The following is a 14,570-nucleotide window of genomic DNA, read 5'->3' as shown; positions in this document are numbered from 1 at the left end:
TTAGGTGATTACTGGGGCTGCTTATTACTATTCTCAGATGAGGAAAATTGTTTTTCTATACCTCCCTTAGCTCAAAACAGGTACCTACTTGGATATTTTTCTGTGATCGCTCTAATTCCTTAGCCTCCTTTTATCTAAACTATACCTATTAAATTATCTTAACTCTTCTCAAAGCTAAAGTGCCTCATCTGTTTATTATTTTTCCTTCATTTTGTCTGAATACTTTAAAACTTACAAAGTATGCAAAGCAATTGTTAAAGCTCTAAGTAGTCCCAGGATGCATTTATTAGTTTCTATAATTGAGTCTTACCGATTACACTGTATGCTATTATCCTTATGTTGTACTAAAGCATACCAAACCTTAAGGTTTCTTTTAAAAATTAGTTAGTATTTGGAAAAATTCTATTTAAACACCCACTCGGCAATTCAGTTGTTATTGTGCATCTTTTTCTCCTATGAATGATGGCCATTTTATTTTAGCAAGTCTCAAATGTTGAGGGTTCTCATCTTTGACGGTAAAATAATGATGACATAAGGTCTGCTAAGGAGGCCAGCTTTTGCTGCGCGGCTTCCAAAGTAAGACGTTCTCATCATTCCATGACTGAAGGAAACTGAGAAGTTTCACTTGTATTTAGTTAATGCCCTTTTCTGTTGCTGTCATTCTATGTAGTCTTCCTAGAAGTATTTTTTAGCATTTATAATGAATGTTATAAAGCATTTGTATATTTTTTTATTTAAAGATTTTATTTATTTATTTGAGAGAGAGACAGACAGACAGTGAGAGAGAGCATGAGAGGGGAGGTCAGAGGGAGAAGCAGACTCCCCATGGAGCTGGGAGCCCAATATGGGACTCGATCCCAGGACTCCGGGATCATGACCTGAGCCGAAGGCAGTCGCTTAATCAACTGAGCCACCCAGGTGCCCCAAGCATTTGTATATTTTTAAGAGCCTTATAAAATATTCACTAAAGATTCAACTTAGAACTTTAGTTGTTGAACTTGTGCTGCTTTCTTGCGAAGATTAAAAAAAACCAAACCAGAATCTGAAAAACTGCTGTCGCCTTATCCCCAACACTCGCTGCCACATCCTCATCTCCACCAGCACTACGGTCATCCCGAATAGCTTCTAGTTATGTGCTTGCAGTGTGTACAGATACATACATACACACACGTATGTGTTTAAACACATAAATACAGATATTTATTTATTCGCTTAGCACATGTTGACTGAGAGCTGTCTAAGCTTCATGCACTGCTTTAAACTCTGTCCTTGTCTTGCTTCCAATCCACGCATCAAGACTGATAACAAACTGGATAAAGAAGTAGAGGGGTATGTTAGGTGAAGGGGACAGCTAAGGAGAAAAATAAGATAAGGAACAGAGATAAGGAGTGTGGGGAGGGAGTGGTTTGAGTTGCAGGAGGGCAGGGATGACTCCATCAAAGTGGTTCTGTCTGAGTAAAGATCTGAAGACAATGAAGAAGTGAGCTCTGCGGGTATCTGAAAGAACATTCTAGGTAGGTGAGTGGTTGTTGCAAAGGTGTGTTGGGGGCATGCGTGTGGCATTCAAGGAACAGCAAGCAGCCCGTGTGCTTGAAGAGGTGCAGAGAAGGAAAAGTAGAAGGACAGGAGGTCATCTGTATCAGTATAAAGGAGTCCAGATCATATCAGGCCTCAAGAGTGATTTTTCTCTGAGTGAGAGATAACAGTGGACTACACCAGATGTATTTTAAGGAAAGAGCCAACAGGATCTGACAGTGGATTGTATTTAGAGTGTGAGAGAAAGAGGAGCCAAGTGAGACCCTTCCCCCCAGTTTGATGCCTGAACTACTTAAATGGGAGGAGTTGGGTAAAGAGTGGGCAAGGTAGAGATCAGGAGTTCAGTTTGGGAAATGTTAAGTTTGAGAGGTCAATACACAACTTGGTAAGCATCTGAAATTCAAGAGAGAGGTCTAAAGATGGGCATGGTCATAGAATTTTCTCCACATAAATGCTCCAGGATTATAGTGTCCTCAGAGGCCCTCTCTCTTCATCTTGGAGATCCTCTGGTCCCCAGGATCAGCATTCTCCACAGGCCTCCTCCATCATGAGCCTCATTGAGAGTCACTATCTCTGAGCTGTTCTCTTCCTACTGCTGTTGTCTCTGTCTCTCCTCTCCTTCCATGCTGGCCACTGTAGCCACCAGATCCTGTAAGCCATTGGCTATACCACCATTCCATTCAACAAATCGATTGATTTTGTTGGATAGGGATGTCTTTTGTGACTAACTTGTTCAACCTTCTTTGGGCTCAGTCCAGTATTCTTGAGACTTCTTCAATCATAAAACCAAATAACTAGTAGCTCTTTTCCCCAGATTCTTCCTGGCCAAGATTATTTCTTCCATTCTTCTGGTGAAGAATTGTGGGAATTCAACTGAGCAAGTACCTGGGCATTTCAGCAAATACCAAGGTGCTTTTTGAGAACGGTTTTGGCTTGGCTCATAGTTACAACCCTTAACCCACTTTAGCAATGGTGGGATGATTTAATACGGGAGCAGTATTACAAATCAGACTCCTTAATTTTTTTTTAATTTTTTAATTTTTTTATAAACATATAATGTATTTTTAGCCCCAGGGGTACAGGTCTGTGAATCGCCAGGTTTACACACTTCACAGCATTCACCATAGTACATACCCTCCCCAATGTCCATAACCCAGCTACCCTATCCCTACACCCCTCCCCTCCGGCCCTCAGTTTCCTTAATTTTTTACATAATAAAAGTCCAACTTTCCAGCTTATCCAGATTATATATAAATACATGAGCCTTCTTTGAAGCAGTAACATAGAATATTCGTTCATTCAACAAATATTTGTTGAGCACCTGTTATGTGTTCTTGGTGCTGTTTCAGGCACCCTGTCATTAGGGAACCTACATGCTTGTACTAAAAAAGTATGTATTGTTTATCTGAACTTGAGATTGAATCAGTATTCTGTATTTTATCTGGTCACTGAGGCTTGACTAGGCTGGATGGCTGCACTTACATGTATGAGAGTGGGGGCTGGCTCTCAGCTAGGCTGCTTTCTCCATATGCTACCTTAGCCCCAAGGAGACTTGCCTATCCTTCTTTACAAATCAGTCCCAGGGCAGCAAAAGGACAAGGTAGCAACTATAAGGTCAAGGTAGCCCGTGCTCTGAAGTCACAAAAAGTCACATTTGCCAGAGTCTGTTGGCCAAAGCAAAGCTCAGGCCCAGTTCAGATTCAGAGGGTGAGGAAAGAGATTGTGCTTCTTGATGAAAGGAGTGTCGAATTCACACTGAAAGGGGGCATAAGTACAGGAAAGGGAAGGATTTATAGCCATTAAATAGTCTATTGCAAGTGGTAAATGCCAAAGAAAAATCCTTGCCATCAGGAACCAGATGTTATTCCAGAAAGGGACGGACAATAAAGATAAATAAATACCGTTGATATGAAAGAGAAAAATAAGGCAGAGCAAAGGGTTAGGACATGTTGTCAGGGATGTGTGGGAGGTCTTCTTTTTATCTAAGGTGGTCAGGAAGACTTCCTAAGAAGAGAACATTGCAGCAGAGCCCTGAGAGGAGTGAGAGGATGGGGTGCGCAGGTGGCAGTCCGAGAAGCAGCAAATGCAAAGAGCTTCAGGAGCCCAGCATCACTGAGACACAGAGGGTGGCTGGAGCATTGAAAGCGGAGTGAGAGTTGGGAGGAGGTACTGTCAGAGAAGGTATGCAAGGTCAGGTTCTCTCTCCATCTCGGGCCCCACTGGCAAATACAAGGATTTTTGCCTTGTAGCCTCAGTGAAGTGGAAGCCAGGTGGAAGGCTTGAGGAGTAACATCATCACATTTACATTTTTTAAAATTCGAGTGTAATTAACAACCGTGTTAATTTCAGGTGTACAATGTAACAATTCAACAGTTCTATACCTTACACAGTACTCATCATAGTAAGTGTACTCTTAATCCCCATCACCTATTTCAACCATTTCCCCGCCCAGCCACCTCCCCTCAGGCAGTGACCCAGCTTGTTCTCTGTCATTAAGAGCCTGTTTTTCTTCTGTTTGTCTTTTTGTTTGTTTATTCGTTTGTTTCTTAGATTCCACATATGAGTGAAATCCTATGTATTTGTCTTTCTCTGACTGACTTATTTCACTTAGCATAATACCCTCTAGATCCATCCGTGGCTTCTGTGTAAAGAATACACTGAAGGACGGCAAGGGTTGAACCAGGTAGACAGGAGGCTACTGCAATACTCCTGGCAACAAATGAATAAAATTAGATACTATGTCTATTTTTGAAAATAGAGCCAGCAGGATTTGCTGACAGATTGCATTTGGGATATAAAATCAAGAGAGGGGTCAAGAATTTGTGGTTGTCAAAATTTTTAGACTCAACAACTAGAAGGATGGATGCTGTTTACTGAGTTGGACCCTCCTCATAAAAGGCAGGCAAGAAGATCAAAGGCAAAAGAGGATAATGTGATCACAGAAGCAGGGAATGAAAAGGCAATGTGATGAGGAGCCATGAGCCAAAGAATGAGGGAAGCTTCTAGAAGCTGGAAAAGGCAAGGGAACAGATTCTCCCTTAGAGCCTCCAGAAGGAACCAGTTCTGCCAACACCTTGATTTTAACCCTGTAGGACTCATTTCAGATTTATGACCTCCAGAACTGTAAGAGAATAAATGTGTTGTATTAAGCCCCTGAATTTGTGGTAATTTGTTACAGCAGCAATAGGAAACTAATACATGATTAGACATTTAAGTGGAGATGCTAAGCGGCTGTTGGATATGAGTCTGGAGTTCAGGAGAGAGGCATGGAAATATGAACTAGAACTCATCACTATACAGATTTATTTAAAACCATGAGGCTGATGAGAACACCAGCAGAGTGAGTATATGCAGAGAAATGAAGAAGCCTTCAAACTGTTTTTTTGACAACCCCAATGTCTAGAGATCAGGAAGATGAGAAAACCAGCCAAAGAAAATTAGGAGTATCCAGTGAGGCATGAGGAGAGCCAAGCATTTGAGGTCCCAAAAGCCAAGGGAAGAAAGCATTTATGGATAAGCAAGTGTCAAATTCAGCTCCATCAAATATTTGCAATTTAATGCTAACTAGTGATCTCAACCTTGAGTATTTTGCTAACTCCTACAAAAATTCTAGGAAGGACAGTTGATATTTGAGAGTGGGACACTGTGTAGAACATGTTTATATTTATTCTTTTCTTAAAGAATTTTTTATTTATTCATTTGAGGCAGAGAGATACAGAGAGAGAGAGAGCAGGAGCAGTGGGGAGAGGCTGAGTGAAAGGGAGAAGCAGACTCCCTGCTAAGCCGGGAGGCCAACATGGGGCTGGATCCCGGGACCTGCAGATCATGACCTGAGCCAAAGGCAGATGATTAACCATCTGAGCCACCCAGGCATCCCTTTATTTATTATTTCAGAGATTGCCTAAGCAATGCTTCTGTCTTAGAAAGCTACATATCAGGACAACATTATTTGGATACTTTGAACAGTATCATTCACTTGTTTATTAATTTGACAAGTATTATTAGATGCCTCTTGGCTTGGTGCAGGAGGTGCATTAACGAACTAACAAGATCCCTGTTCTAATGGGAGAAGTTTGATTTGAGGGGCTTTACTGAGGCCAAACATCACTTCCTCTACCAGTCTCTCCCTGGTTTTTTCCCGTAGCTACCCTCCTTTCTTTGTACATGTCTCTTTCATAAAGCTCAACACATTTAATATAACTGCCAGTGATCACCTCTGCTGGGAAACTCTGCCCTCTCATAAGGAAGCAAGCCTACCTTTGTCATCTTTTATTTTATTTTTTTAAAGATTTTATTTATTTATTTGACAGAGAGAGAGATCACAAGTCGGCAGAGAGGCAGGCAGAGAAAGAGGGGGGAAACAGGCTCTCTGCTCAGCAGGGACTCAATCCCAGGAACCTGGGATCATGACCTGAGCAGAAGGCAGCGGTTTAACCAACTGAGCCACCCAGGCGCCCCTTTGTCATCTTTATATACAAACTCCTTCATAGGTAGGTTGGCAGTATGGTCTCTTATTAAATCCTAGGAAACATTTGCAAGAGAAAGGGGGCACTCTTAATAATCATACCAAAACAAAGGATATAAACCGGGGCTGCCCAGGGCAAACAGGGGTGTATGTTCACCTTATGCCCTGTTACTGTCTCAATAACTATTGAATAAATACAGTTTGCTCCTGAAGAAACACCTTTACTGAAATATGGCTACATATTTTGCTTTTTGCTTTAATTGAGGATCAATATGTAGGAAATCATGTTAGGAAAAGTGTTTCTGCCTCTTTTGTAAAACTGTTATTGGAGACTCTATTAGTTTGTTCAGTGTTCCTCGTATAAAGAGCCACATAATAATTCCTCTTAGAATTGTATGCTGGAGAAATTGTTGCTTTTTTCAAGGAGCTGCTTTCTTCTCCTAGATAATGAGAGCTCTGAGATACATCAATCTTCCCCATTCCCCTGCCAGCACGAACTAAAGCTAAAAATTATATCCTCAAATTGCTGATAGGGTATCATGTCAGAGTTCCCAGTTGTGACTTTCTTTTTCCTGAGACATTTCTGAGCACCTACTATGTGCTGAGCTTTCTTTCTTAAGCTGGTAATATGGCAGAGATCCACACTGATGTGATATTTGCCTTCATGTCATTCTCTTGGTTCTAGAGAGTTTGAATGCTTTTAAAATATGGTATTAGGATCTTTTAGGAAATCTTTAATCCTTTCTGGAGAGGGTAGGTATTAAAAACAAATGGGGGGGGGGGGTGCCTGGGTGGCTCAGTCTCAGACTCTTGATTTCCCCTCAGGTCATGATCTCAGGTTCCTGGGATCCAGCCCCACATCAGCGGGCTCCACACTCGGCGGGGAATCTGAGATTCTCGCCTTCCCTTTCTCTCTGCCCCTCCCCTTGCTTGTGATCTCTCTTTCTCTCTCTCGCTCTAAAATAAATAAATAAATCTTAAAAAAAAATCTAATAAAGTGCAATAGCCCAGCACATTAGATAGGGGTGTGGTGTGCTAGGAATGGAAGGCGAGGGGAGAGGCATGAAGTCACTTGAATAGACCAACTTCTGTGAAGCTCATATTCGCCTATTATTGTTTTTTTGTGAGGTTTGAGACCCACTATTATGCTTTTGAGAAAGAAAAAAAGGCAAACTTATGAAAATAGAATTACTTCTAAAACGGTATTTACATCTTTACTATTAGCAAAGACTGCTTGATCAAATAAAGCATATAAGAATATTGTCATAATCCAAAAATACTGTAAGTGCCTGTCTCCAGGCTGTAGAGAAAGTGAAGCTATTGATTGTGTTTTAATATGTTACGCCCTAGGATTGAATGAATATTTGTGTTCTAGAATATAGTCTATTTTTGCAGGACAAGAAAATAAATACTGTATTTTTTAAACAAATAACTTGGCCGCTTATAAGAAGATGAACTCAGCTGTTATTCCTAGAGAAAGTCTTAAAGAAGCCGCTCTAGTCTTCCCAGCCAGGAGAAGGGGATTAGAAGTCCACTGGAAAGCACTGTCTTGGTTAGTAAACACCACCATCAAAACCTAGAAATAGGTCTTTATGTTTATTTAGCATGTAACAGTGTTGAAGAAGAAAGGTCAACTGAAGGAAGGCTTCCTAACTTAGGCAATTAAGGACTTCCTTTTGAACCTGAGGAAGAATGGGAGTGTGGTGGGTACAAGAGGAGAAATTGACAGGGTGATGCCCTAAGAAGGAAGGGTTGAAAAGGACAGAGAATGAAAAAGGCAGAAGAGGCTGCTTCTGCAGAGCTGTCCATGTTGGACATTTCTCTTCTTCTATGACTCCATATTGAAATGTGTATAAAACAGCTAGCATGAAACACTTGACCAATGTATTATATTAAAAGAATTGGGATGTCTGGGAGGCTCAGTTGGTTAAGTGGCTTGCTTCAGCTCAGGTCATGATCCCAGGGTCCTGGGATCGAGCCTCACATCGGGCTCCCTGCTCAGTGGGCAGCCTGCTTCTCCCTCTGCCTACCACTCCCCTTGCTTGTGTGTGCTCTCTCGCTGTGTCTCTCTGACAAATGAATACATAAAATCTTTTAAAAAATAAAAAAAAGGTAAATGAATCAAAATTTCTTTGTGGAGATCTTGAGTCCCACTGATTCTGAGTGTTGACTATGTTGCTCCAACATGCAGGAATAAAATTAAAAACGGAGATTGACATTAACTTGCCATGGAAGCCTTTTTTAAGTCTATCTACTGAATACTCTCGATAATGCATTCTTTTTATTCCTAAAGGAAATGTGAATATAGTAGTCATATTTCCTCTGTAATATAAATGAAATTCATATTTCTTTTAGCCTATGTTTATGCCATATTTTCAGCCTTCTCACTCACTGTTGTTACCATAGTGACATTTATGGAGGGATCATATGTCTTCAGTAGGTTTAAAGGCTATCCGTGGACTTTAACCAGCTCAAGAGGAGACTTACTGAGATCTAGAGCGCTTCAGATGACGTTGGAAAAATCGGATTGCCTGAAAACAGAGGTTCAGCTCACAACAGAATCCTTCTGTTCATACCCAGAGAATGATAGAGTGTGAGAGGGATCTTCAGAACCCATTTATTCTGTTCCCGTCTCCAGGCAGAACAGCGGTGAAACCACAATAGGTATCTGCCACTTTAGAGGTGATGTAACTTACCCAAGACTGCCCATTCCCCCAGGCTGCAGCCAGTGTCGCTGTCAAATAAAAATAACTTACAGCCTTCCACCTTGTCATCATCCCTTTTCTGGTTCTCCCTCGGGTACTCAAGAATGTTCAAAACTGAATACTGGAGACCATCAGATATAAAAAGCTGAACTTCAGGGTAGATCTGACCAGAAAGTCAAACCTATTCTTGGCTCTACACAGCAGGGAGGGATTGCTTTACCTGTTATCCAATCCTGAGAGCTGTTGGGGCAGAAGTTCTATGAAGAAACCCCCTCCCCACCTCCACTCCATGAACTGGGAACTCCAAGGACATTGACACCCCTGGGAAAGGTGATTGCAACAACTCAGCACATAGTATCATAAGATGGTGTGCTTCTGAGAACTTGTTTTGAGCCCTCCCTCCACCTGACCCAACAGTGTTACCACCATCATCTGTAAAATATTAACTTTATGGGTTAGGAATGTGGTACTGGCCTCTGTCAGGATGGAGTTTACTTCTTTGAGGATTGAACTGAGGAGGCTACATTATGAATTTGAATAGGAGTGTCCTTTTTTTCTCCATCTGCTTTTGAGATTGCAGTGTCACTTGAAGTAAAAACCAAAGACATGTCACCAAGGTTATGAGAAATTAAAAGCTTTCAACAAAGAAGAAACCAAATCTGAGGAGAGAGTAGATGTTGTTGAATTTGATTTCTGAAGAAGCTCCTGGAATTTTACAAAATCCAAGAACACAAACATCATTTTTGTGTTTATCTTAAGGAGTTACTGATTTAAAGCATGCAATTTGTATTTTAAACATTTTTCTTCTTTTTAATCTTGCATCGCGCCCAAAGAATACTAATAGTTACCAAATTGTTCTTTGGCAGAGTAACCTGACCCTCTCAGAACAGAAAAAAGAAAAGAAGTGTAATAGGATGTGATTGTAGCACAAGGCAAAGTTGAGTCCTCAACCCTGAGCAGATATTATCTAATGCAATGATGCTGACCCCGGTTGCCTGGGAACATTTCTCTTCATTACATTATATACATTACGCAGCAACGAATGACAGTTTCCATGGCTCCTAATAAAGAGATTTTTCTCTTTATTACGAGAGCAAAGTGGGGCTTACAGAGACCGTCTGACTTATCTTTGAGCTTCTCAGCCTCCTCATCTGTATGCCGTGGCTTCTCTCATCTGGTGCTGGTTATCATCTCAGGAATGAAGTATTCAGTCCCTAGAAGCAGGTTTCTTCCTACACTGCGAAAACAGGAGGACAAATACCGTGTTACGTGTGCTAAAGATGGCTGAGCATCACTGCCTACAATGAGCTTTTCAAATCTACACTGAGTGCGTTCCTAGCAACTCCCGGCATAGCAAGGAACACGGATGTTTGTAAGGACACATCCCTGAGAGGCAGCAGTTCTAACAGCCTACTGACCTGGCTTCCTCATTCCGGTTTCTTTGTGCAGAGGCATTTGTTTTCCCAAGTCCTTCACCATGTGCTAACAATTAGACAAGGACTCTATAAATGAGTGTCACCGACGGTGGGTGGTGTGTTTTCTTAGTCCTTTATTGAAAACATATGGAGATGTTTATATATAAATAGAAAACAATAGAATGCTGCCATCATGTTAGCAGCAGCTAGCAAAATTCTACATGAACAGAAATTAAACATGTCTCTACCTACTCCAGAATTCTGGTTTACTGACATCGGCACATCCTGTCTAATTCGGCTTGAAAGGATGTTTTATTATTTTGGGGTTTTTTATTCCTAGTTGGAAGGAAATTGTGAGGCAAGAGTTGTTTGGTTTTTGCTTTTGTTTTGTTTACTCCTTCCTTTGCCTAATCAGATTACTTAATTAGCAGGGATGATAAATTCGGCCCAAGTAGACCTTGTATCATGATCATGGAAATTAATTTTAAATGCCAGTTAAAATTTAAATTTGAAATACAGTCCCTGTATTTTTAAATTAAAAGTAGAGGACTGTGGCCTGACAGTTGGGAGAAAGCTTCAGCAGGCAGGGTAGTGGAGGGGTGGAGAGCTCCGGCTTTCGGAAGCAGACCTTTCCATTCGCATTCTGGCTGCTCCACTTACTACCCGGGTAACTTCGGGAATGTTACATGATGTTACTAAACCTCCACTGCTTCATCTGTGAAAGAAGAAATACCGCACTTGCCTCATAGCATGATTGTAAGCATTACAAGGGATAAGCTGGAAAGCCTTTCACACAATGTCTGGCACACAGGCAGCACTGCAGAAATGCCTCCTAGCATCACTGTAAGCAGCTAACTGGCTGGTTTATGTGGAGGCCATCCTTAGACATTTGAGAGGTCCAGATGCTTCGTAAGACCAGTAAGGACAACCTTATTAAGGACTAATTTTGCGCCAGGCTTTACAGTGAACTCTTTCTTACAACTCCATGAGCTGCTGCCATTATCATACCCATTTCAAAGAAGAAGAGACTAAGAGGTTATATAGACCACATGAAGACGCACAGCCAATGACTGATTAATCTGACGATCAAACCCAGTCTGAATAATTCCAAAGTCCATACTCTTTATCTCTCTGCTAGACTGGCTGCCACACATACCTTTAAAAGCTTATTTATATACATTATCCTCTGTGTTCCTAGCAACATCCTGGAACATTGTACAGAAGCCTTCACAAACTATGGAGCCCCTTGTCCCTGTCATTTGCTCATTTGCAGTTGAAGACGGCCAAGAAGTCCTTAATGCACATTTTGTGAGGGGCCCTGACAAGTTCGACTCATGCAGCCACTTTCACTTTGACCCACAAAGGTCTTTCCTTTGAAGGTGCTCAAAGCTCCATGTGCCCAGGCTCATTATTCTCATTGGAAGAGAGCATTTGTCCCACTCTACAAGATGGAGAAGCCAGAGGCCAAGATGGCATGACTTGGGGACAGAGGGAGAAAACCAGTCACCACCCGCCTTGGTAACCCAGCAGAGAACAGAACAGAGTGGGTCCAGGGCTGTGTCCACCTCACAAGACGGCTCCATATGTTGGGGTCGGTCTGACAGCCAAACTGCTACCTAGCCTCACTTCAACCTAAATAGTGCAAGATCAACAGTGCTTTGTCTAATATTCTTGTTGGAAAGATGGGATCTGCCTGCAGTAGGGGAACCCTCACTAATATAAGATCATCCAATTTTGTTTTCATTTGCAGATTATCGTGATGTTTCTATTCTCCTTTTTACACGAGATCAAGTTTGGGGTGGAGAGTAGCAGGGCATATAAAGGGAGAAGGTTAGGACTGCCAAACGACGTGTCAACTTCCTGACTTAGCGCCTGTGTGCTAGTTACACAAACGAGTCCTGAATGTGAGACATCAATGCAAATATTTTGCATATTATTAACTTGAATGATGCTGCTGTTGTGAGGTAGCCACAGCTGAAAGTGGACATGACACTTTTTATTATAAATGCCTCAGGTCTTTCTCTGAAAATCACCATGAAGACAGAAACCCCTTGGAAATGAGAGTGAAAGCATGAGAAGACTTCTGCTTTGTTAACTTTCTCAGTCATTGACAAGGACAGCAGCAACGTGATGGTGTCCCAGGGCCCCCCCATCAGCCCTATAGATGTTGGCAACATCCTCCTTTAGAATCCAGCACAGTTCTTGTCCTTGAAACAACAGTATACTTCCATGGCAAGTTAGGAAATCAGTGTAAAAAGGAATCGTTCTAGGAAAAGAAAAATGCAACCCTCAAATTGTTACATAAGTGAAAAACCATTTGAATTCTTAATAAGCCTTCCTTATCACTCCATCCCATGCTGGCGATGGCAGAGTGGAGTCCTGGGAAGCAGAGGATTCCAGACCCAGGCTCTACCATTTGCCAGCTGTGTGACTTTAAGCAAATCACTTGACCTCTCTAATCCTCAGTTCCTTTTCTGTAAAACAGCAATAACCATAAAGCTGCTTTGTCTACTTTATGGGTTCGAGAAGCAGATAAATGGAGATTGCAAGTATGAAATCTCTCTGGAAGCTCTGTGCAAATATTATTATTGATTTTTACTAGCTGAGTAGTAAGGAATGACTAGCAATGCCATTCATTGATAGCGTGGGAATAACTCAACCTGGTGGTTGGTAGTGGATCAGTCTTGGAGAAGTGAATGGTTCCTGGGAAGCAGATAGGCCAATGGTAAGGGCCTTAAACTTGTGAGTCTAGGGCTCTGTGGCAGTTTAGTTGTACAACCTGGCCGACAGCATCTCCTATTCTAAGCTCTTGCAGCAACATTATAGGCTACGTGAAATCACTGCGTGCTTTCTTAGCAGACATTATTTGGGAAGCCTTCACAAACTAGTGGCCTGACAGAGTTGCCAGGGTTTCCAGTGCTATGTACACACCAGCAAGAGCAGTGTTTCATGTGTCATCCTACTGCCTTCCTCCCAGGAGACTCAACAGATGGAATAACAACGTCAGAAACCCAAGACAACCTGTCCGTTTGATGCCTAGAAGCTTTGGCAGAAGTCACAATTAAAATCAGATCAAATACCTATTTAGAGGAAAGAGGTACAGGGAAATAGGTCCTCGGGGTACACTTTCTTTTGTCTGAGCTTGACTACCACTATCTGGGGATACCTACCACGTAGGAGGAATTATATTCCAGTACACACTAGGCATTTGAGAAAATTGGTTGAAAGACTGTGATTGCTAGTAGAAAATAATTGAGTGACTCCAATATGAGGCTTTATATTTCCTTTCATTATATTTTTAAAGTCCTTCCAAGTCAACTTGAGTTTGGCAAATCCCGGAATGAGTAATTGTGCATCTCAGAACGCTTAGATAATATGCAGACCAGACCCTAGGTCAGGCAGAGCGGCATGTGTTTTGGTAAGAACTGCCTAGGAGATAAAGCATTTGATTATTGTTGTTTGATAGTTCCCAAGGAGAAGGCAACAAAGAAACAGATAATGGACCAAATACTTTTCTCTCTTGTTTAGGCAAATATTTCCAACTACAGCCTGGTGATGGAGTCTGATGAGGGAACCTTCTTACCCTCTGGGCTGCAATTCACTGGCAGTGAGAAGGCCAGGGCCATCATGGAGGAGGTCATGAGGCTGCTGCAGCCTGTCAATGTCACACAGGTCTTTAGGACTGGAGAAGGGACAGACATTAACTTCTGGATCCAAGCTGGAGTGCCTGGTAAGACCAAAAAATGAAGTCGGTTAAAGATGCTATTCAAACTTGTCACAGCAATACCAATAGGCCAGTTAATATGTGGAAACTCTAAACTTTTGTCTACAAATTATAGTCTGATGATTTCCAGACTTGGAATAATAATATTCATTTGTGTTTGTTTACCCATTTGTCTTCTTTTTCTAAATAATAAGTCTCTCACTCCCAGAAATTCTGCTTTAATGATTCTGGGATAGGGCCTACAAATCTGTTTTTGGTTTTGGTTATTTTTTTAACAGGTATCTGAATGGTGATCTCATGACCAAAATTTGAGAAATGGTGTACTGTTTATTATTATTACTTATTATTATTATTACTGATATGCTTCTAGTTTTGGTTCTGTGCTAGGAAATCTTCTCTGACCCAAATAATTTCCTGCCCAAGTACCATGGTATCTGAAATTTTACCAGTAGAGCTTTATTCTTTGAGGGTTGGGTGCTTCCTACTAATCATTTTTTTCTTAGTGAAGTCTCTTAGAAGAGATTGGACTAAACTACTTTTCCCTGATCAGTGATTTATTAGGTTGATATTTTTAAGACAAATCCTCGGGAGGGGTGAACTTATGGAATAGGAGTAGGCCTCAGGAGGTCCCAGGACTACAAAGTAGAATAATCTTTTTTTTTTTTTTTTTAAAGATTTTATTTATTTATTTGTCAGAGAGAGAGAGGGAGAGAGCGAGCACAGGC

At 41.4% G+C, this 14,570-nt stretch overlaps 1 protein-coding gene across 1 annotated transcript in view; it reads left to right on the top strand.

The window, feature by feature from the left end:
* Positions 1 to 14,570, top strand: part of LOC111146606 (carboxypeptidase Q) — a 496,537-nt gene that overhangs the window by 383,210 nt on the left and 98,757 nt on the right. The window contains exon 7 of the mRNA XM_022502233.1: positions 13,650 to 13,851. Within this exon, the coding sequence (XP_022357941.1) occupies positions 13,650 to 13,851 (202 nt within the window). The remainder of the gene's footprint in view (positions 1 to 13,649; positions 13,852 to 14,570) is intronic.

The sequence above is a fragment of the Enhydra lutris genome, unplaced genomic scaffold (genome assembly GCF_002288905.1).
Source record: "Enhydra lutris kenyoni isolate GAN:26980312 unplaced genomic scaffold, ASM228890v2 scaffoldscaffold14, whole genome shotgun sequence".
Lineage (NCBI taxonomy): Eukaryota > Metazoa > Chordata > Mammalia > Carnivora > Mustelidae > Enhydra > Enhydra lutris.
The sequence above is the reverse complement of the archived record's forward strand: the minus strand, read 5'-3'. Positions and strand labels throughout refer to the sequence as shown.